This window comes from Mus pahari, chromosome 13, assembly GCF_900095145.1.
Source record: "Mus pahari chromosome 13, PAHARI_EIJ_v1.1, whole genome shotgun sequence".
Classification (NCBI taxonomy): domain Eukaryota; kingdom Metazoa; phylum Chordata; class Mammalia; order Rodentia; family Muridae; genus Mus; species Mus pahari.
In genome coordinates, this window is record NC_034602.1 from 27,628,188 (window position 1) to 27,648,810 (window position 20,623).

The 20,623-nt window shown below is 49.6% G+C and overlaps 1 protein-coding gene across 1 annotated transcript in view; it reads right to left on the reverse strand.

Annotated features, from left to right (window-relative positions):
• The window catches only part of Zfyve28 (zinc finger FYVE-type containing 28), an 86,861-nt gene that overhangs the window by 31,310 nt on the left and 34,928 nt on the right, over window positions 1-20,623 (reverse strand). Inside the window, exons 2-6 of the mRNA XM_029545305.1 lie at window positions 16,086-16,226; window positions 9,177-9,314; window positions 7,405-7,607; window positions 6,216-6,305; window positions 5,076-5,165 (exon numbers count right to left, since the gene is read on the reverse strand). Of these exons, the coding sequence (XP_029401165.1) occupies window positions 5,076-5,165; window positions 6,216-6,305; window positions 7,405-7,607; window positions 9,177-9,314; window positions 16,086-16,226 (662 nt within the window). The remainder of the gene's footprint in view (window positions 1-5,075; window positions 5,166-6,215; window positions 6,306-7,404; window positions 7,608-9,176; window positions 9,315-16,085; window positions 16,227-20,623) is intronic.

The following is a 20,623-nucleotide window of genomic DNA, read 5'->3' on the forward strand; positions in this document are numbered from 1 at the left end:
ACACACACACACACACACACACACACACACGCAGGCTGCCCACTGACCTACACACACACACACACACACACACACATGCTCATTCATACACACACACTCACACACTCACACATACACACATGCTCACTCATACACACACACTCACACATACACACATGCATACTCATACACACACTCACACATACACACACATGTTCACTCATACAGACACACAAACACACACATGCTCACACATGCTCACATACACACACACTCACACACATGCTCACTCATACACTGACACACACACTCACATACACACTCACACACATACTCACACATACTCAGACACATGCTCACATACACACACACACACACACACACACATACACACACACATGCTCACTCATACACACAGTCACACACACACTTACACAAACTCAGACACCTGCTCACACACATACACATACACATACACCATACATATATACTACTAATAAAAAAAATTTTTTTCAGCACTCGGGAGGCAGAGGCAGGNGGATTACTGAGTTCGAGGCCAGCCTGGTCTACAGAGTGAGCTCCAGGACAGCCAGGGCTATACAGAGAAACCCTGTCTCGAAGAACCAAATAAATAAATAAATAAATAAATAAATAAATAAATAAATAAAAATTGTTAAAGGGCTAAGATGTTAAGTTTTGTGTTGTTTGTAGTTTATCATCATAGTAAAAACACTTATTTCTTTGCCTTCTGTTTACACAAGTGTTAATTTTTACAGAGAGCTGGGGCTGTAACTCAGTTGGTATGCATGGTATGCAGGTAACTATCGTGGCATGCATGAGGCCCTGGTTCTAACCCCAGCAGTGCATGCCTGTGATCCCATCATGTGGGAGGCGGAAAGAGGAAGACCTGAAGTTTGAGGTCATTCTTCGACACATAGCAAATTCCAGGTCAGCCTGAGACATGTAAGACCCTGTCTTAAACTTAAAAATTAAAAAAAAAAAAAAAAAAAAGTAGGCTGGAGAGGAGATGGCTCAGCAGTTAAGAGCACTGGCTGCTCTTCCAGAGAACCCGGGTTTACTTCCCAGTACCCACATGGCAGCTCACACCTGCTGTAACTGCAGCTCCAGGGGACCCAATGCCCTCACACAGACATACACGCAGTAACATGAAGTAAGTAAATTACTTTTTAAAATCAATCTTGTACTGACAGCACTTGGCTATGATTCTGTATTTATCACAGTGCGGATGCTTCCTTAACACTCGTGTTTCTCATATTTTAGTGACAGGAGTATCACAGTCGGCGCCTTAGTTTTAGATATTCATCCCCTCAAATATTTTTATTACGAGTGCTACTTGATGGGTAATCTGTATAAATATGCATCTAAGTCCTGTCCATTCAAAGTGGCAAAATTCTACCAAAGCCCACCATGCTCCACCCTCCGGTCAGTGCAGGAGGGGAGCCTGCCTTCCTGTGGGGATGCACACCCACAGCACAAACCCTAGTTATACAACTGCAGGACCAGAAATCCTACAGATTCAAAAACTAGGCTTGAGAGAGAAAGAGAGAGATAGAGAGAGAATGAATGAATGAATGAATGTACTCAGACAGATGTGTGAATGTAAGCGGCGCTTGTACCACAAAGGGTACGGGGGTGCGAGGTGTCTGTGATACAAGTATTCTGAAGTTAGTGCCAACCAGTACCCAAGTTTAGCTGTGGTGAAACTATGATCTGAAAAATTCGTGGATGGGTCAGATAGTAGGAAGCTGTACTTATAGAATGTTAAAAATCAAATAGAGTGAGTATATCATTAGGTGAACCTGGAGGTAAAGAACACAGAAGGCAGAACCAGGGGGAAGGCAGATACACGGTCAGGGATCACTGAGGCAGAGGCCAGGCTGTGGCATCCATGGGTGTGGGCAGGTCTGTTATCCAGGAGGTGACGTCACAGCAAGGTCTGAACAGGTGCGGTGCCCTTCTTATCTGAATATTTCCAGGACCACTGCTACCCCAGGCTAAGAGGTGCCCCTGTTCTGACAAAGAGTAGGTGGGGCCAAGGGCCAGGCTCACACAGATGGCTCTAAGCACAAAAGTGCTGGAGCCAACTACAGGGGTTGCTGTGGTGTGTACAGGCCTTCTGTGGAAATATGGTGAATGCCAACTTGACCCAGGGAGGCCTGTGGGATCCTGGGCTGGTAGGCAATAGTGACCCTGTGACACAGGCCATGTTGGTCAATGAAATGGGCAGGCTGGAAAGTCACCACTGAATCTATAGGTTTTGATTTCTTCATTCTTTTAAGGAACTGTTTTTTTAAAGATAGATACCTTAAAATTACATGGATACCTAAAGGAGAACAGCTTTCCAGACCCTGCCCAGGCAAGGGCTGGCTTCTGGGATGCCTGCAGGGCCAGGCACAAAGTGGTTACACAGTATCAATACATGCTCACCATGTGAACACAGGGAGGACTCTCCTGGGCTGCCTCCTGGGAAGCTGCTAAGTGTGAGAATTGAGAGAGCAAGGGGTTGTGGGTTGTGTGGACCTGGTGGGCATCAAAGGTGGTGGTGTGAGAGAAGCGCCCACAGTGGGGCTCCCTGGGTGGATTCTATCAGACACTGCACCTCTGGCTCCCTCAGATCCACACCTGGCTCTGAGGTTATGGGCCTGCTCCTGAGGACCCTCTCAGTTGACTATGCAATGTCTCCTGTCGCCAGCCAAAGCCCCACGCTCTGAGTGCCATGTTCCTGTGTCTGCTCTCCTTTCCCATATACCCTGGGTGCACTCTGCCTGGTGGAGACCCCTCCAATCCTCTCAGCTCTTTTCTTAGGCCTTCCTCCCACCCTGAGGAGAAGGAACTGCATGCCTACCTCTAGGAGGAACCCCCAGAATCAAGCCCTCACCCACAGCGGTCTTACTCTGCTCCAGGACTAGTGCTCTAGGTGGGCTACTGATCCAGCGGCCAGCAGGACGGCACCCAGGATATAGGCCAGTGAGGACTAGCCACTGTTCATCAGCCACATCTGTTCAGGCACAGATGGCTGTGGAACTGGTAAAAAGTGGAATAAACATGGAAAACAGACTTCAGAATAAAAGCATGGTGGGTAACCCTGTGATCCAGTCCTCATGGGGGTCACCACTGGCCACATGATGAGTCCAAGGCCAGCTAGGGCTATAAGAAACTGTCTTAACCCACCAACCAATAAGGAGAAAAAAAAAAAAAAAAAACAGATTCCAGAGTTAAATCTGGAAACAGCGCAAGCAGGGGCTGTCTGACACCTCTGTTTATTTTAAAACTAGCGTGTTGCCTGAGATAAGCCTCAGGGTGCTCCCAAGGGCTTCTGAATCCCTTGTTCCCCAATCCCACCTGCACTTAGCCAGGAGAGCAGGGGTCAGAGCAGGGATGAAATGCACGGTCCAATATGGCAGCCGGGTCTGCAGAGCTTCCCAGGGGAGCCAGCCCTTGGGTACCCTAGGTGTTTGTTCCTGGGCTGTGGGTTAAGTGCTGGGTACTGCACTTCAAAGCACTTACAATGGTCTGTTAAAAGAGAGATGGGGTTTTCTGTGTTACGGCATCCACTCTCAGAGATGCACGGCCCATTGAGATAAGGGTCAGTGCCTGTTCTTAAACACTCTAAGACCCTTGCTGGTCAGCACTAACAAGATGTACATTGCAAAGAATTTTCTGTTTTGTTTTTCAGACAAAGACGAGAGGTGAGGACCAAACCAGTGCACCATTTCCTCTTAATGGACCAGCGACACCTGTGAGCCAGCACAGGCCCACAGGTCCACCTGGGAACAGTCACTCCTGCGCACTTTACGTGGGCTATCAGGGACGTCCAGCCCTCCAGCTCGACATGCTCAGAAGACAGGACAGCCCCAGGTTCTGCTGACTACGGGTATTTTAAAGTGGCATCCCTGGGCTGTGAGGTGACCCTTTGGATACGCTGAAGAGAAGGAAGACTCTGTAAGGAAAGGGGGACTGTATAAGGAAGGGACTGAGCGGGACTGGGCTACTACAGGGTTCTGCAAACACCAGACAGTGCTCAAATATAACCCTGAAGGCCTTTCCTGAAGACATCTAAGCCATCGAGCCAGCTCCTGGCAGGGAGTGTCTGGACTGGCACCACCCCTTGTTCTGCTTCTCCCAATACCTACCCCAGTGCTTGCCTATGCAACAGAGGAAAGTGCCCCCATTTTTGCAGGCCCAGACCATTGGCTGTTCTGAACCACCACCTTTCCACCCATGTGTTTCCACCTCCCATGGGAGGCCGCTATGTGTCTATGCTCTGGATTCCTTGAGGTCCTGCTGTGAAACCTCTCCATGGCCTGGACTTGGACGCAGCCTGGCCTCTGTTCTCTCTCCTTCTCCTACAGGGCTCTCCATCCCCACTCTTAGCTATGTTCCCGCATGCCAGGCCGTCTCCCAGATGTCATACCCAGCCGGCCATCACCAAGCCCTGCCAACCCCGTGAACACCCACCCAACAGAAAGATGGTGCACAGAGGTAGAACAAGCTCCAACTGCTGGGCTTTGCTCTTAGTCCCAGATACTCGGAATTCCTAGCAAGTGATTGAACAAAGTCTTAGAGGTACGTAAGACCCCGGATCCTACATTCTATCTTGACATCTTGAACCCTACAAGACTCTCAAGTCTGACCGGTGAGTTCCTTATTCTCCCCACATATGTTCTACCTTGCTAGTGGGAAAGGGTCCCTTGGTGGGACCAGACACACGTTAGATCACAGCTCCCCTGAACTAATGGGCTCCATCTTCCTACAGACCAGAAGCCACTCACTCAAACCATATTCTCCTTTGGGAACTAGGGCCCCTTGTCCTCTCCCAGCCCTGCACTGTATACCTAAGAGACTCTGCACTGTGTGTGTGTCCATCTCACTGTCCCAGCACGGGGCAGCAGGACTCACTGACTCAGTCTGCAATATGAGTGCCACCCTCCCCAACCGGGGAAGCAGGAAGTTCTCTGAACACTTGGCTCCTCTCTGCTGAGGAAGCCAGACTGCGCACTGCTGGGGATTGACCACAGAAGAGTCTGCAGTGTGTGAGGACCATCACCAGGACCCAGGAAGCAGAGGACACTCACCACACAATGGCCAGCCGAGGGATGGTGAACATGAGGGCGGGTTCGTAGTCGTCGATCATGTCCTGGGTCAGATACCCAAAATCCAAGGCTCTGGCAGAGGGAAAGGGGAGTGAGAGGGGGGAGGGGCAGAGTACTCTATCCTCTCTAGGATTCACACCCAGGGGACAGGTGAGGAAGGTGACCTGTGCCACCTCAGTTATACACAGAAGACAAGGCATGCTTGGCTTGGAAAGCCCCAGACAAGTGGCCACAGCTCAGTTTGATTTCCTCTTGTTCCACTTCTGTCCCAGTAAGGAATGAAAGGGCAGGAGATGTGGGAATCTGTGGGAAGATAGCTGTCATTCTGTCAGGTGTCTGTCTGTCATTACCAGTACTTTGCCTAACCTGGAAGCCAATACAACTCAAGGGCCAAGCGCAAACATGAGGCAAGAATATTCCCCCATCTAGCACCTTCTCTGAAATCTAGGTCGGTTCCCTTCCCCCACCGTAAGCAGGCGGCTTTCCCAATACAACGCACACCCCAGAAGCAGGTGCTGAGCCATCAGGGCTTCAAAGCAAAATGTACTTTCAGCCACCTTGTTTTCTGGCAATTTGAAATACTTCTGAAGGCATAGACGGCGAACGATCTGCCTCTTAAAAAATAACAACTTATGGTGTGACTTAATCAGTTTCAAAATAAGCACCACAGTTGAAAATCTCTGTAAATCTTGGCCTCAGACTATTTGGAGACTCTGCCAAAGAAGGTCTCAGGGCTGCAGTCCTAACCCACCTGTGGTGAACAGGCCCGAGCCCTCACAGGCCCACAGAGGCTCTGAGGTGAGCAGCCCTCAGACAAGTAAGGAAGTGGGGGATGAGGAAGGAGGGAAGTGGGGGGGCAGGGGGCCAGAGAAGTAGGGGACAGGGAGGGGGAGGGTCTACACAGCAGCTGCCTACTAAGACATACACTTCTGTCCTGTCTGTCACATGACTCCACTGAACTGTGGGCACCTGCCATGTGAGCCAGAGCAGAGGGAACCTGGGGTGTGAGTGCGTGTGGGATCTGCCTTCTGTGCACTGGTAGGCATGAGGAGAAGCAGCAGGCTGCTGTCTTCCCACCTGGGCATCCCTGACAAGATGCCACCCTGAGCAGCCTGCCCTTACCTCTCCACCGTCTCACAGAACAGCACGATGACCTCCTGCTGCACATAGTACTCCCTGGGGGACTTCACTGGCACCATGGCTGAGACATAGCTGCAAGGCAGAGGTGTCAGACCTTCCCTCCCCAGCTTCCCAGGCCTCCCCAAGCAAGAACACAAAGTTAAAACCCCAGCCCTCAATACTTCCACTTCCTGTGCCACTGGTTTCATAAATATACAGTTCCCAGCTTTATAGAGACCATTTAAACCAGAGTCCCCAGTCCTGCCCCAGCTCAGCCTTGACTGCCATGGAATTATCACACCCACCGAAGTGACTGTTCCCACCTTAGCCCAGCTGTGTGCCAGCAATGCATTAGTCTATACGGACCCATGATGGGGAGCAGGCTCCTGGGAGACCCCTTTCCCATGGAGTACAATCTCGGGTCCTGCGTACCTCAGCTGCCCAGGAGTGGCCCCAGATGTACACAGGGCTGAAAGGGTACTGGCTGTGCAGCTGGGGTGTTGTTTACGTGATATTTGTCAGTTTGTTTACCTGATCCCAGGTAAGGACATTTTCTCTCTCTCTTTTTTTTGTTTTGTTTTGTTTTGTTTTTTGTTTTTTCGAGACAGGGTTTCTCTGTATAGTCCTGGCTGTCCTGGAACTCACTTTGTATACCAGGCTGGCCCCGAACTCAGAAATCCACTTGCCTCTCTCTGCCTCCCAAGTGCTGGGATCAAAGGAGTGCACCACCACGCCCAGCCTGACATTTTCATGCCTTCTAAACTAGGAACTCTATTTTTTTTTCCTTGCTATGAGACACGGAAATCACCCTCATTGTCTGCACTCGGACTTCTGAGAGATTACTTCCTTCTAGAGGCCAGTCATGGTATCCTGCAATCAGCAGGCATGGGTTTCCTGTCTGCTGGTGCATAGAGCACAGTGGGCCTCTTCGGTGAGCCTGTCCTGAGCCCTGTCCCCCAGGCGCTGTGACTGCCAGAGCCCTGCTGGACTCTATACCCTGTTTTCCCTCTTCCTTTGAAGGTTCCCTTACGCCCACCCACAAAGATCCCCAGGAGCTATCCACCCAACTCCCCCCTCAACATTTTCTACATGGAAACATCAAGATGTGGCCCCAAAGAGCTGTTACCCCAAAATGATGAGCAAAAGCCATCCTTCCAAAGTCTAAAGCACATGTATAGGCCATCAAGGTCACCTCAGTTCAAACTCGGCAAACAGGACATCAAAGCGCCTCAGCGCCTCCCGCATCTTCTCCGTGTAAGTGTTGAGGTCTCGTAGTGCCTGGTCACGGAGAGAGCCCCGCACGTCCTCCAGGCTGCGTGTCAGCTCCTTGGCCAGTGGCCGCATAGCCATGCTCTCCAGCTCACGATTCATGATGATGGAGCCAGCTGCCAGGCACTGTGGGCAGGGGAGTGGGCTTCAGGGTGGCCTGGGGCTCTTAGCAGTTGCACGTCCTCAGAAGGATCCTGACCCTGTGCACCTCAAGGCCTCGGTGCTCAGTGTGCGGTTCAATACAGGGGAACCCAGTGATGTGACTCTCATTGCTTCCTGGTCCAGGGTGGCTGCTTGGAGGGAGCCAAGAGCATCTAAAGGCTACACTCAGGGAAGAGCATCTAAAGGCTACACTCAGGGTTGTGTCCTACAACAGGAGAGCAGCAAGGGTCCAGCCACCCTCTAGGCCATGACCTTTCTGGGAAGTCATAGGTGCCGAATGTGTACACACACGCACACACACACACACACACCTAAAGTTAACAGGAACATGATCTCTCTGACAACCAAATCACCTACTTAAGAAGCATCCTACAGCTGGCTGGTGAAGAGGCCTCCATGCACCCTCAACCCCCCCCCCCCCGCATCTGTGAAAGACCCCAGCCTGTGCTCAGAAACATAGGCGATTGCCTGCTACTCTCAAGGTGGGGACCAAGGAGTATGGGCAGCTCCCAGTTGGCTTCTTCCAGTGTAAATGCTCAGTCCACTAGCTAGCCTTCACCAGTTTAGGGCAGAACCAATCCGCCAGCCAATCCTGTCAGCATCAATCAGGACCAGAAGCAATTTCCTGTCAGCTGAGGGAAGGGGGTCACTGTCTTCCCAGGTGTATCCTGAAGGGGGGCACTGAACTCCAGGTGCCGCCTCACAGCAGCACTCCCCCCCACACACACACACACACCAGCTAACTAACTGAGCTGGGCCTATCTCCTTCCACAGGTCCTCACAGGAGCCTCTGCCCTGGGCCATGCTGTAACAGTGAATACTGAAGCATGATGAGGCTGTGGCTGTCAGACCCATCAGAACCTCAGGGAAGAGCCAACCAGATGGTTCATATGAGAGGCATGGGAAGGATGGGGAGAATGAGATAAAATGGAGCATGGGGCAGGGAAGGTCCACAGTTGCATGGGGGGGGGGATGTCAGGGAGGACAGCACAGAGGGATGACGGATGACAGGCTGCAGTTAGAGCCCCAGACCCCCAGTGCTTTGAGAACACAGTCAAGCGAGACACGCTGGGGGCTTCACTTTGTTGAGAGATACAGGAAGTTTCCAGACAGGGAAGACAGTGGTCCTACTACCTCCTGGGGAAGCCATTTTCCTGTGTCACTTAAGATAAGCTAAAGTGAGATGTGGTGGGGTAAGGCCCCCTGAAGATCGCCCCCTGCTGCTGTCATGGCAGTGGGTGGGTGAGAACTATGGTCACACTGGTATCTGAGGAGCAGTGACAGGATCCTGGATGCTTGGGAACCCGAGAGTCTAACAATCACATGAGAAACTTCACCTGCCCCAGCGTTGGTGGGGAGCACAGGGTTACGGCTCCCCATGATGTTCCTAGGGCTGGTGGCCAAGGAAGCTCAGGTCACGCCCTCTGGGGAGACAAAGGGAGAACAGGACCCCTAGAGGAGACACCAGGCTTCACATGGACATGGCTGGAAAAGGATGTTCAATGGTAGGGCCCAGAATCCCAGCACCTCTACCTCAGCCCCGAACCACAGCTGGCCAGCCAAGTTGTCATGCCGGATCTCCTCTGGAAACTTGACGCAGAAATCCCGAGGGGCACGGTCCTGAGGGATACATTCCTCCATGATCTGATTAATGATGTTTAACACGTTGTCCTGAAACAGAAAGAGAGGCTGCTCACCCAGACTACAGAAATGATCTAGCAGCACACCCGGCCTCACCCCTCCTGCGACAACACCCCCTAGTGGTCTGCTGCTGGCACACAGTCCTGTGACTGAGCTCATTTGATGGCTGGGTAGATTTCACTCTTTGTAACAATTGAACCATCTTCCTAGAAAAAAAAGCCTTCAACTTCCCCCTTGCCTGTCCCCCTAGATGCCTGGAGCCATGGCTACCCCGGGTGCCTCTGAACACCCATACTAGGACACTAGGTCAGTGGGCTCTTATAAAATCCTGACTTTGGGGATTGGGGAGAGAGCTGAGCACATACAATGCTTGCTATGCAAATATGAGAACCTGAGTTTGGATCCCCGGCACCTACTCTTAAAAGTGGGGTACAGGAGCTCATCCGTAACCCCAGCACAAGGGGCGGGGTGGAGACAGGACAGCCCTGGGGACTCGCTGGCTCCAGTTTCCGTAGAGACCCTATCGCACACACCTGCCACATGCACACTCACAAGCACACATACATGACTTCTGCTGTCCATTTCTTCATCACTATTATTCCCATAACAAGCCTAGGCTATCCTTCATGTGTCCATGCACTTCCAGGCAGAGACAGTGCTGAGGGCTACCATGTGAAGCCAGCCCTTTCACCACGTGAGAATCTCCTCAGAATGGCAATGTCAGTTTTTACAACAGAGTTAATATCAAGTATGAGTAAAAGGGTCCCCAAGCACCAATGATGACCAGCTGGGGACCCTTGGCTTGTCTGAACCTCGGTTTTATCACAGGGGCACAAACACACACCTTAGGACCCCATAAGGGAAGTCTGTTGGTTCAGCACTTTCAGACCCTACTCCTTCACCAAGCAGTGACCCTCCTGCCTGGTCTGGGACCAGCAGAGAGAACAGGAAAGTCCCTGCCTGTCAATACAGGGGCAGCTCCACCCCTACCCCAAAAGCAGTGTAAACTATGGCAGGACACCCGACTTTTCTGATTCTCAGCAGCAAAATGGAGAACACAGTTCCATAGTAGCCTGGAGGCTACACAAGCTAAAGTCTGTAAAACCTGGTACCTGCCATGCTCAGCTACTTGTTTGTTTTATTTGACACAATCTCTCATTTTGTAGCCTGGGGAGGGGCAGGGACTTGTAGGAATCCTATCTCTGCTTCCCAAGTATATCACACACCCACTGCGCTCTCTCTCTCTCTCTCTCTCTCTCTCTCTCTCTCTCTCTCTCTGTGTGTGTGTGTGTGTGTGTGTGTGTGAGTGTATGAGTTATATGTGTGTCCACCTGTCTACACACGCAGAGAGGCCAGAGGAGAACGTTGGGTGTCCCACTCTATCAATCTCTGAGTTACTCTCTTGTAACAGGGTCTCTCCCTGAACCTCTAGCTGGAGAGCCTCTATTCCCCACATCGCCTACAGCACTGGTATTACAGACATACACGTATATAGATCAGCCAGCTTTTTATATGATAGTTGAGAATTTGAACACAGACCTTCATATTTGTATAGCAAACACTCCTACCCACTGAGCCCTTGACTGGGAATTCTGGACCCAGACAAGGTGGAGTTGCCAGAACTAAATTTGCTCCGAACCACATAGGACAGGAAACAATGGCTCTCAGGCATGGATGTCACATTTCAGATGAGAATGGGCAGTGGCCCTGAGATGGAAGGAAACCTGGCATGCCCTGTATAGCACGGGGATGTGGCACCCAGCGGGGCCAAGGCAGCTGGACTCCAGGGACAGCAGCAGAGAACATGTAACAAGGGCCCGAGGATGGAGACAGGAGGTACCCCTCTTGTATTCAGCGGGAACCAGACAAAACAAGATTGTGAGCAGTAAAGACACTCAAGGGGCAAGCAGAGTAAAATCTCCCACATCTCAGAGCAACTAGGAGTACCCCACATCTTATCACGGTGAGTAGGGATTGGCTTGAACTAGCACAGCTCTGATCAACCTAAGCCCTTAAAACCCAAGAGGTACCTCCTGAGTGGCTGTGTGTGAAGGGCTGAATGTGAGACCTCCCACTGGGTCCCCTGGGGAGTAGGTCACTAGGGACAGGCGTGTTCTCTCTGTGGACACACACTGTAAGATAAAGAGTACCACGGAAGAGAGAATCAACAACGTTCAGCTGAGGTGATGAATAAAACTGACAAAGTTCTACCAGCACAGTCAGGGCAGCACAGCTTATGCCAGCAGAGAAGACATCACTAAACATCCTACAGATATTAAAAACTACTCCATGAGCAATCCACGCTGACAGCTTGGAAGGAATTTCTTGAACTATACAAACTACCAAAACTCTTCGAGAAGAATTTGAAAACCTGAAAAGCCTCATACGTATTCAATAAAATGAAGCTGAAGTCAAAAATATTCCCACAGAAAAGCCTCAAGATTCAAACAGAAAAATAACACCAATTTGACACAAACTCACAACCCCCTCCTTGCAAAAATGCAGAAGTGAGAATCTCTCCAACACACTGTATAGTGCACACGATATCCTGATACCAAAACAAGGCTGGATGAGTAATCTTCATGAATATAGATGCAGAACTTCTGTTGTTTTAAATTCCTATTTTGAGGCAGAAACATTTATACCAGACTGGCCTCAAACTTACTGTGCAGCCATGGTTAGTCTTAAACTCCTAATCTTTCTGTCTCTCAAGTGCTGGGTTACAGGTATGTGACAGCACACCTAACTATTACATATAAAAATTCTTAACAGAATTTGAGGAGATTAAAATAATTCAAAACAGGGCATTGTGCCATGAAAGTAGAGAGAGAAGCTCTATTCTGCACATCTTAATAGCACGTCTGACCGATTCTGCTTTGTTTTTCTATTTGTGGCTGGTCATAGGCATTGAACCCATGGCCTTACACACAATAAACAATAGTTCTTATCATGGAGCTATAGCCCAGCCATTCTACAGTTTTAAAAGTTGACTTTAGTTAAGAGTAGGGTCAAATGCTGTCTCATCTTTCTGGCTTATGTGTGATGCTGGGCTGGTTTCTCCGCCCTCTTTCTGCTGGGGTGTCAGCTTTCTTATAGGCAGCTTTCAATGGCACAGAGTTTTTGCTAGAATATATGTAATGATGCAATGTAGGAGTCACCTTCTCTGAAGATACAGAACTAGCAGGGCCAGGTGAGTTCAAGATTCCTTCCAAAGCTACACAACTGTAACCCTAAATATAGAAATGGTGAGAAGCCCGAGTGTGTACACTGGCACGGTATTCAAACTTTCAGCAGTTTAACACAGCTTACCACAACTTATGTGATGCCCTGATTAATGTCAGAAAGTGAATAAATAGATAAGGGACATCATTAAAGAAGAAAACCTCCAGGCATGGTGGTGTGCAACTATACTTAGGAGGCTGGGACAAGAAGATTATGAGTTCAAGCCCAACCCAACTAAGCAAAACCCTATCTAAAAAAAAAAAACCAAAACCAAAACAAACAAACAAAAAACAAAATACCATAGAGGCAGGGGGGAGGAAAGAGTGACAGAAGGAAGAAGAGAAAGGGACAGTATTTTAGGTTAGTCACTCATATAACTGAATGTTGATATGTACTAGGTACTGGGGGTGACCTAGTGGATGTTATAGACAGAGCCCTGCATGCAGCGGGGAGGGCAACAGAGAGAATAATAACAGCAACAGTCAGTATTTTACATGAAAGTATTCCATATCTCTTACCATAAGAAAAAACTTGATTATCCCAATAGTCACAAAGAAAAGTATTGACAAAACTCTAATATCCATTCCTGATAAGAGCCCTCAGCAAGATATAAATAGGAGGCAACTTCCTTGGCGTGATAAAGGGAGTCTGCAGAAATCCTACAGCTAACACGCTTGACAGGCAGCTGCCTCTCCCAGGGTAAGAACAAGTCTACTCAGCACATATGCCAAGCACTGCCTGGAAAGCCAGTCAGGGCCTCAGGAACCAGGGCGTGGCACACAACACAAAACCAAGACAGCCAGGGAAGCGAGAAAGAGTCCCAGGCTGGAGCTGGAGAGATGGTTCTGAGGTTCAGAGCGTGTACTGCTCTTACACAGAACCCTCATGAGACAGCTCACAGTTGTCTGTAACTCTAGCTCCAGGGGGATCGGACATCCCCTCTTCTGGCCTCCACGGGCACCTGTACTCATGTGCAACACACATGCATAGGCACCATCTAATTAAAAATAAATCTTTTTTAAAAGAAGCACAAAACTTTATTTGCAGAAAACTTTATAGAAAAAAAAGTCTAGTAGTCTCTAAAAGAATGATGTCAAAGCCAGTGAGTGAGTTAGAAAGTGATCCATGAAATACATCTGGGACCAGGCACAGTCAAGCTACTTGCTACGGCAGAAATATCACTGAACCCCAAAAATTCAGGCCAGCTTAAGCAATATACAGAGACTCCCACCTCAAAAATGTGTATGTGTTCTTCTTTCATCTTTCTTCCTTCCTTCCTTCCTTCCTTCCTTCCTTCCTTCCTTCCTTCCTTTCTTTCTTTCTTTCTTTCTTTCTTTCTTTCTTTCTTTCTTTCTTTNTTCCTTCCTTCCTTCCTTCCTTCCTTCCTTCCTTCCTTTCTTTCTTTCTTTCTTTCTTTCTTTCTTTCTTTCTTTCTTTCTTTCTTCTTTAAAAATGTATTTATTTTATGTTTGTGAGTACACTGTAGCTGTCTTCAGACACACCAGAAGAGGGCACCAGATCCCATTACAGATGGTTGTGAGCCACCATATGTGTTGTTGCTGGGAATCAAACTCAGGACCTCTGGAAGAGCAGTCAGTGCTCTTAACCACTGAGCCATCTCTCCTGCCCTTCTTTCATTTTCTTGATGTACAATTCCCAAACTCCTTGAAGTCTCTGAGGTAATAGATCTCACCTTAGAGAAGTTACAGGTAACCAGGCTCTGAGTAGCTTCAGAGCAGGACTGGCCATTACAAGACAAAGACCTAGATTTTCAACTTTTACTGTCAAACTCTGAGGGGAGGAGAGGGTATTAACCACACTTGTGCATGAAACCTCCATAAGGGAAGGACCTGCAGGGTCCAGAGGGCTTCTGGGTTGGCACGCTGATCTGAAATCTAAGATGGAGCATCTTCCAACCCCACAGAGACAGGAATGTCCTGCTCAGGCAGTGTCCAGATATCACCCTGAGTGCTCTTCACTCATGTGCACATGTGCACACATTTAGTATGACAAACATGACATGTAAAGGAAGCTCTCTCCTCAATTCTGACAGGAAGCCTCGGAGGCACTGGGCTGAGGGCGCCCATCTGGCATGGGGGAAATCTTATGTTTCTACTGACAGAAGTGGTGAGGGACCTTGTAAGAGGCTGGAGAGTGTGGAAGAAGTGACAGTGGGTGAGGGCAGACGGGCAACAGGGTCCTGTGAGCCAAGTGACAAGGAAGAGCCCTGATGGGTGTGCACAATTTCCTGTCCCGATGTTCCCTCCCAATCCCCAAGACAAGGAAAGAAATGTGTGTCCTTAGGATACAGCCTGGACCTAAGTGTTCCCCCCAGACCCTTCTTACAGTACAAGGTTCACTGTGATGAGCCCTGTCCCTTGACCTAAGAAGGGACTACCAGCTGGACAGCCCTTTCCCCAGCCTACCTAAAATAATACTTGGTTGCTGACACCAATGAACACCTAGCTCAGAGTGAGACATTAAGCTGGCCACAGCCATGTCCCACATGACCACAGCTGTCCCACTTCCCAGCAGACAGGAACAAGGGGGAAAGGAGCCTTCAGTCTCTCTGAGCATCTCTCCTGTGGAGCTCCTCATCTTTGCAGCCCTTGCAGGAACTGCTTCTAACACAAGCTCCTGGAAGCAGGGAGGCCGGCCCTGGAGGAGCCCAGGGCATCTATTGGAACATCCAAATAGACATAACTACCAGTGGGTGAAGGCTGTGATGAACAGCTCAGAGTGAAAGAACCCAAAGAAAGAAGGAGCAGATCATGACCCCCAGACAGAAGAGCCCTTACACTGGAGCTCCAAGGGAGCAGGCCGTACACAAGAACAAGAGGAGGAAATGACACCCTAGAGGCAGCCTGGAGTGTGATCAGCTTGGCCACTTTGTAGAGATCTGATGCAGCAAGGCTTTGAGGACCAGAGTAACAGTTATGGGCTGGCTCCCTGTCAGGTGAGGGAGGTGCACCAGCCCACCTCCCAGGACAGAGGACCCAGGAAGAACTTGTTGGCAAAATACACAAAGCAAGTTCCTGAACTTTCCAAAGACTGTGCTTGACAAAACTTTGTTCCTGCTGGAAACACCTCGTGAACGTTTGGTGCACTGGAAGAAAATGCTGCCGGCAAGGTATTTTTAGCAGCATCTTCCAGAGCTGCCTCTGAATTATGCAGCAAAAGCTCACAGCACCGTGAGTCAGCAGCCGAGTGCAGTGACATCCCCCACTGCTAACTCTGCACACATTACCCAGAGCAGCCAGAGCAGGGACCTCCCTCCCCAAGCCAGCTGCTCTCCACCACTTCTGCTCTTCCCTGTGCAGTTAGCATTTGCAACCCAGCTCCCCATCCCACAGGACCCTGCCCTGCCCAAGACCAATCTCCTCTTGGGTCTAATCTCTTCATTATTTCCAGGGTCCCAATTACATCCCTACAGGGTGGGAGCAGGTGGCAAAGCCACATGCTTACCAGGACAGATCACAGCATCCATCCTTGGTTACAGACACTTACCCAAGCAAGAATTTCCCCCTACGATCTCCCCAAGATGGACACATACCCCTATGCCCTCACAGTCCCACTCACCTGACAGGAGCGAAACTGACTGACAAGCAGTGTGCACCTCTGGGGCTCCTTCCGCCCATCCAGGCTGTCCAGCTCTGCAGCCACTTGGTTCAGCTCCTCATCAGCGTAGTAGAACTGGGCCAGCAGTTGTGGGTCTGACCTCTGCAGGAGAGAGAGGTGCCAGGAACATGAGGAGGTGGTAACAGCTGGAGGAACGGCACAGCTGGTGGCCTTGTTCCTACAGGGCAGGATACCCCTGTGATGACCCCCAGGGCTAAGCCTGGGGCTAACCTGGACTCTTCTACCCCAAGCAGCAGCCATCTCATCAAATTTCTCCATAAGAACCTTTAGGAAGACAACCAGAGCAAAAGCCAGGCTGTTGGGGTCATGCCCACTTAGCTCATCCTACGCCAAAGATCCTCATCCCAGAAAAGGGAAAGAGAGAGGCCCCGGAACCTGGGATGACAGAAAACCTCTTAGGGGAAATAAAAATTATATAAACAAGGCCTAGTGGCACATATCTCCCATCCCCGCACTAGAGATGCTGAGGCAGGAGGATTGTGTATTTGATATAAACCTGAGTTATGTAATGAGACTTTGTCCAAGAAAAGGTGTTTAATCCACTAGTCTACATAGAAAGGACAAAGACAATCACTGAAGGAAGGAGATTATTATTATTATTATTATTATTATTATTATTATTTCACTCCACTGAAATGAAAATGACTGGCGGAGTTTACAATCCGTCCTCCATTCCCTGTCCTCTGGAGACCTCCTGGCCCTCTCAGCCCATTTCTTAACACTGGGGAACACCAGTGTCCCCACCTCAGAGCCTCCTCCCCTCCACTAACTCATGGGTGTTCTGGTTCTGGTCTCGAAACAGCCAAACTCTGAGGAGAACCCAGGCTCCCTGCCTCTTCCATTCACCTAATATCTGCCCACTGTCTGTCTCTCTGCTGCAGCCCACTGGCTGGCTTATTTTTCTACACTACACCCACCAGTCTGGGCCTTTGGACAATGGTCCCCTAGGCTCCTAAGTATGAAGGACTCCTTCCACTAGAGCTGACAGTCCAGGGTTCAGAGAAATGAAGGAGAAGTGGCAAAGTCCCAGCATGTCTTGGTAAAGGATGCTCATGACCCCAGGAAGAAAGACATGGGAGAGGGCTGAGGAGAGATATACGGCTCGAGAGGCAGAGCATGCGCCTAGCATGCACAAGGCTCTGGCTCAGCCTGCAATACCAGAAGGAAAAAACCCAAAGACCCAAGACAGTGGAATATACACAAATGTACCAACCCAAATTTGCTATGCTGCTGCTCGCATGTGTGCACACATGCTCACACAGCACACATGCTGACACCTGCCCCACTCTCTTCCACTCAAGCATGTGGCTATGTTTATACCTCAGTGTGTTAACTTCTGGGCATTATTTGTAATTTCTCTTCTTCCCCTTTCCTTTCCTTTCCTTTCCTTTCCTTTCCTTTCCTTTCCTTTCCTTTCCTTTCCTTTCCTTTCCTTTTTCCTTTCCTTTCCCTCACAGTCCCTTTCTCTGCCCCTTGCCTAAGACTCCCAAAAGACTCAGGGAGGCTTTTCCTTAACTATAAGGCCTTGGTCACAAATATGATCCTTCCAACCAGTCAGGGATACTGGGGAGGGAAGGGAACCCCCAGATGTGGCCAAGCAGTCTTGATGGGGCTGGAGCCGGCAAAGTCACCAATCAGAATTTGTATAGCATGTCACAAAAGGCTACAGTGCCTAGTCTAGATGGGTAGCAGACCTTCCCAAGACATCCTGCAGAGAGCTGAGTAGGGACACCCAGACTTGCTTGATCTGGTTTAGATGCAGATGCAGCACCTTTCCCTTTACCTGGTTGGTGACAATCCTATAGGCAGAGAGAGAAGGGCTCCTTGTGCCACATGCTGCACCCAGTGCTGCCACCTATCCCCCGACACACACACACACACACACACACACACACACACACACACACACACACACACCTGGACTGACTTCTCAAGCTACTGCCACACTCAGGAGAGCTACAGAACACCAGAGACTGGGAGGAGATGAGATCCAGATGTATAGTTGGGGGTCTGGGAGATGGCTCAGTGGGTAGAGGCCTGCCATGCAAGCATAATGACCTGAGTTCCAATCTTCAGAGCCCACATAAGACATGGTAGTTCACATCTATAACAGCAGACCTCCTATGATAAGACAGGGGGCAGAGATAAGAGAGGCCCTAGAAGCTCGTGAGTCAGGAAGCTCACAAGCCAGTGAGCCTGTGCAGAGAATAGCAACAGAGGGACCCTGTCTCAAACAGGATCAAGGGCAAGGACCAATGTCCAAGATTGTCCTCTGACCTCCATGTGTGTAGCATGCACACCCACCCATATTCACAGACACCATCCTGTAGCTGGTCTTTCCTACTTGTGGGTCCTTCTTTTTCCTACCCTTTATCCCCCGCTCCTCCTCCCCCACCTCATCCCTCCCCAGTACTGGACAGGAGAGAAACAAGGATGGAGGGAGGGAGAGCACTAGAAAACTCCCTGAATCTAATTTCTTTCCTTTTGTTTCTTCTTTGACCATAGCTACTAACAAACTACAACCAACCTCCCTAAACAACCAACAACCACCCCTTCGACTCTCAGGCCATCTAGAAATTCTCAGGATTCCAAACGTCACACAATCACAGAAGCTATCTGCAGCTGGCAAAACCACGCCTTTGCGAGAGTACGAGGCAAATCACAGTCAGCTGCTAGTCTGAAGCAGGCCCACACCCCACACCCCAAACCCCACACCTGGGATTAAGATGGAAACACATTCTTACAATGTTGCTGTGTTGTTTTGAAAGAAACCAAAATTCCAGAATTGTCCAAAATGTCACTACACCAAGCCATGGGTGCATGAGTTCAAGTCCCTAGGCCCATGTTGTAGCAGGAAAGAACCAGATCCCACAAACTGACCTCTGCATGCATGTACAAATAAAATAAAAATCACTTTTGAAAAAGGCAGGGTGGAAGACGAGAGACGCGTTTATTCCTCTCTTCCCACCGTGGCACAGTTCTGGCCCACCCCCTGTTCTTTCCTCTAATGGCCACGTCTCTCAAAGGCCAACTCACTCTCTGACACAGCCCCCAGGATCCCAGACTGGCTTGCGTCGCCCCCTAGCTTTGCCTCCCAGGAGCCAGGGCCTGCTGACATTCCCTGAGGACAGAGGGGCAGTCATAGACACACCTATTTCCCAGTAGATGGAAATAGCTTCCTCCTGCTACCCGCTTCTAGAAGGGGTCTGGCTCCTTCTCAAGCATGGACAAACCTACTGCTCACCCAAGAGACGTGTGCTGTACACAGTATGATCCACCTTGTCAGCCAGCTAAGGGTGGTCAACCAGGTCAACAGAACCCTAGTTCCCTTCTGGCCTCAAACCCACAAGCTCCCCACCAAGAAATGCTAGAAAGGGAAGGCTTGGCAGACAAGGAGCAGAGCCGCTGACATTGGCCTAGGGGTGTCAGCAAAATCCCATCTGTCACAGTTTCCCAGGTTGAAACCAACCCATCACCAAGGAGGGGACCTAGCCTCAAGAGGGCAACATGTTGGCCCACCCACCTCCCTCTTGTCTGTGCTCTACAGAAACCAACAGCACCCATGTGTACATAGATTGAGTGTGCGAATGGCCTGTGTACATATGCATTGTACATGTGTATATTTGCATGCATTTCTATTAGTATGTACATGCATTTATGTGTGCACAAATGTGTGAGTTATGGGAAGGACGTAAAGTAGAAGCCGACACCCACTAGCATTTGAAATCATATTCTCTGCTAGAGTCAAGTTTCACCCTCTGCCCTATATTCTCCATTGTGACCAAAGTGGGACCAATCACACACACACACACACACACACACACACACACACAGAGGCATGCACATACCGCCTAGAGCAGAAAAAATGTAAGAGCTTTCAGAAAATGTTACAAAAACACAAAATGTCTGCTGTTTTAAATTTTAGCTGCCAATGGAGCAAGAGCACCAGGCCCCATAGGACTGCTATCTCAGACTAAAGAACCAAAGTCCTTCCGTGTCCCCCCACAAGCCAAAGTGTGGGAGCAGAACGGATTCTAAATTACTGTGCCAGTCACGCCTATCCCAGGCCCCAGGTGCTGCGCAAGAGGAAGCCTCCAGGCAGGGGTCCCAGGAAATGAGTTAACAAAACCAATGAGAGTCAATTGGTCCTGATTAAAGGATCCAAGAGGAAATTTTGGTTACTAAGTCTATAATTGTAAGTATGAAGAGTAGGGCCCAAAGAACCAACCCACCACACAGTGCTACACCAGCCTGGTGGGCACTGGCCCCACGCAGGCTGGGAGGCAGCATGCTGATTTAGTGGTTTGGGGGTTGTTGTTTTGTTTGTTGGTTGGTTTTAATTTTTTTTGTTTTTTTGTTTTGTTTTGTTTTGTTTTCCGAGACAGGGTTTCTCTGTGTAGCCCTGGCTGTCCTGGAACTCACTTTGTAGACCAGGCTGGCCTCGAACTCAGAAATCCGCCTGCCTCTGCCTCCCGAGT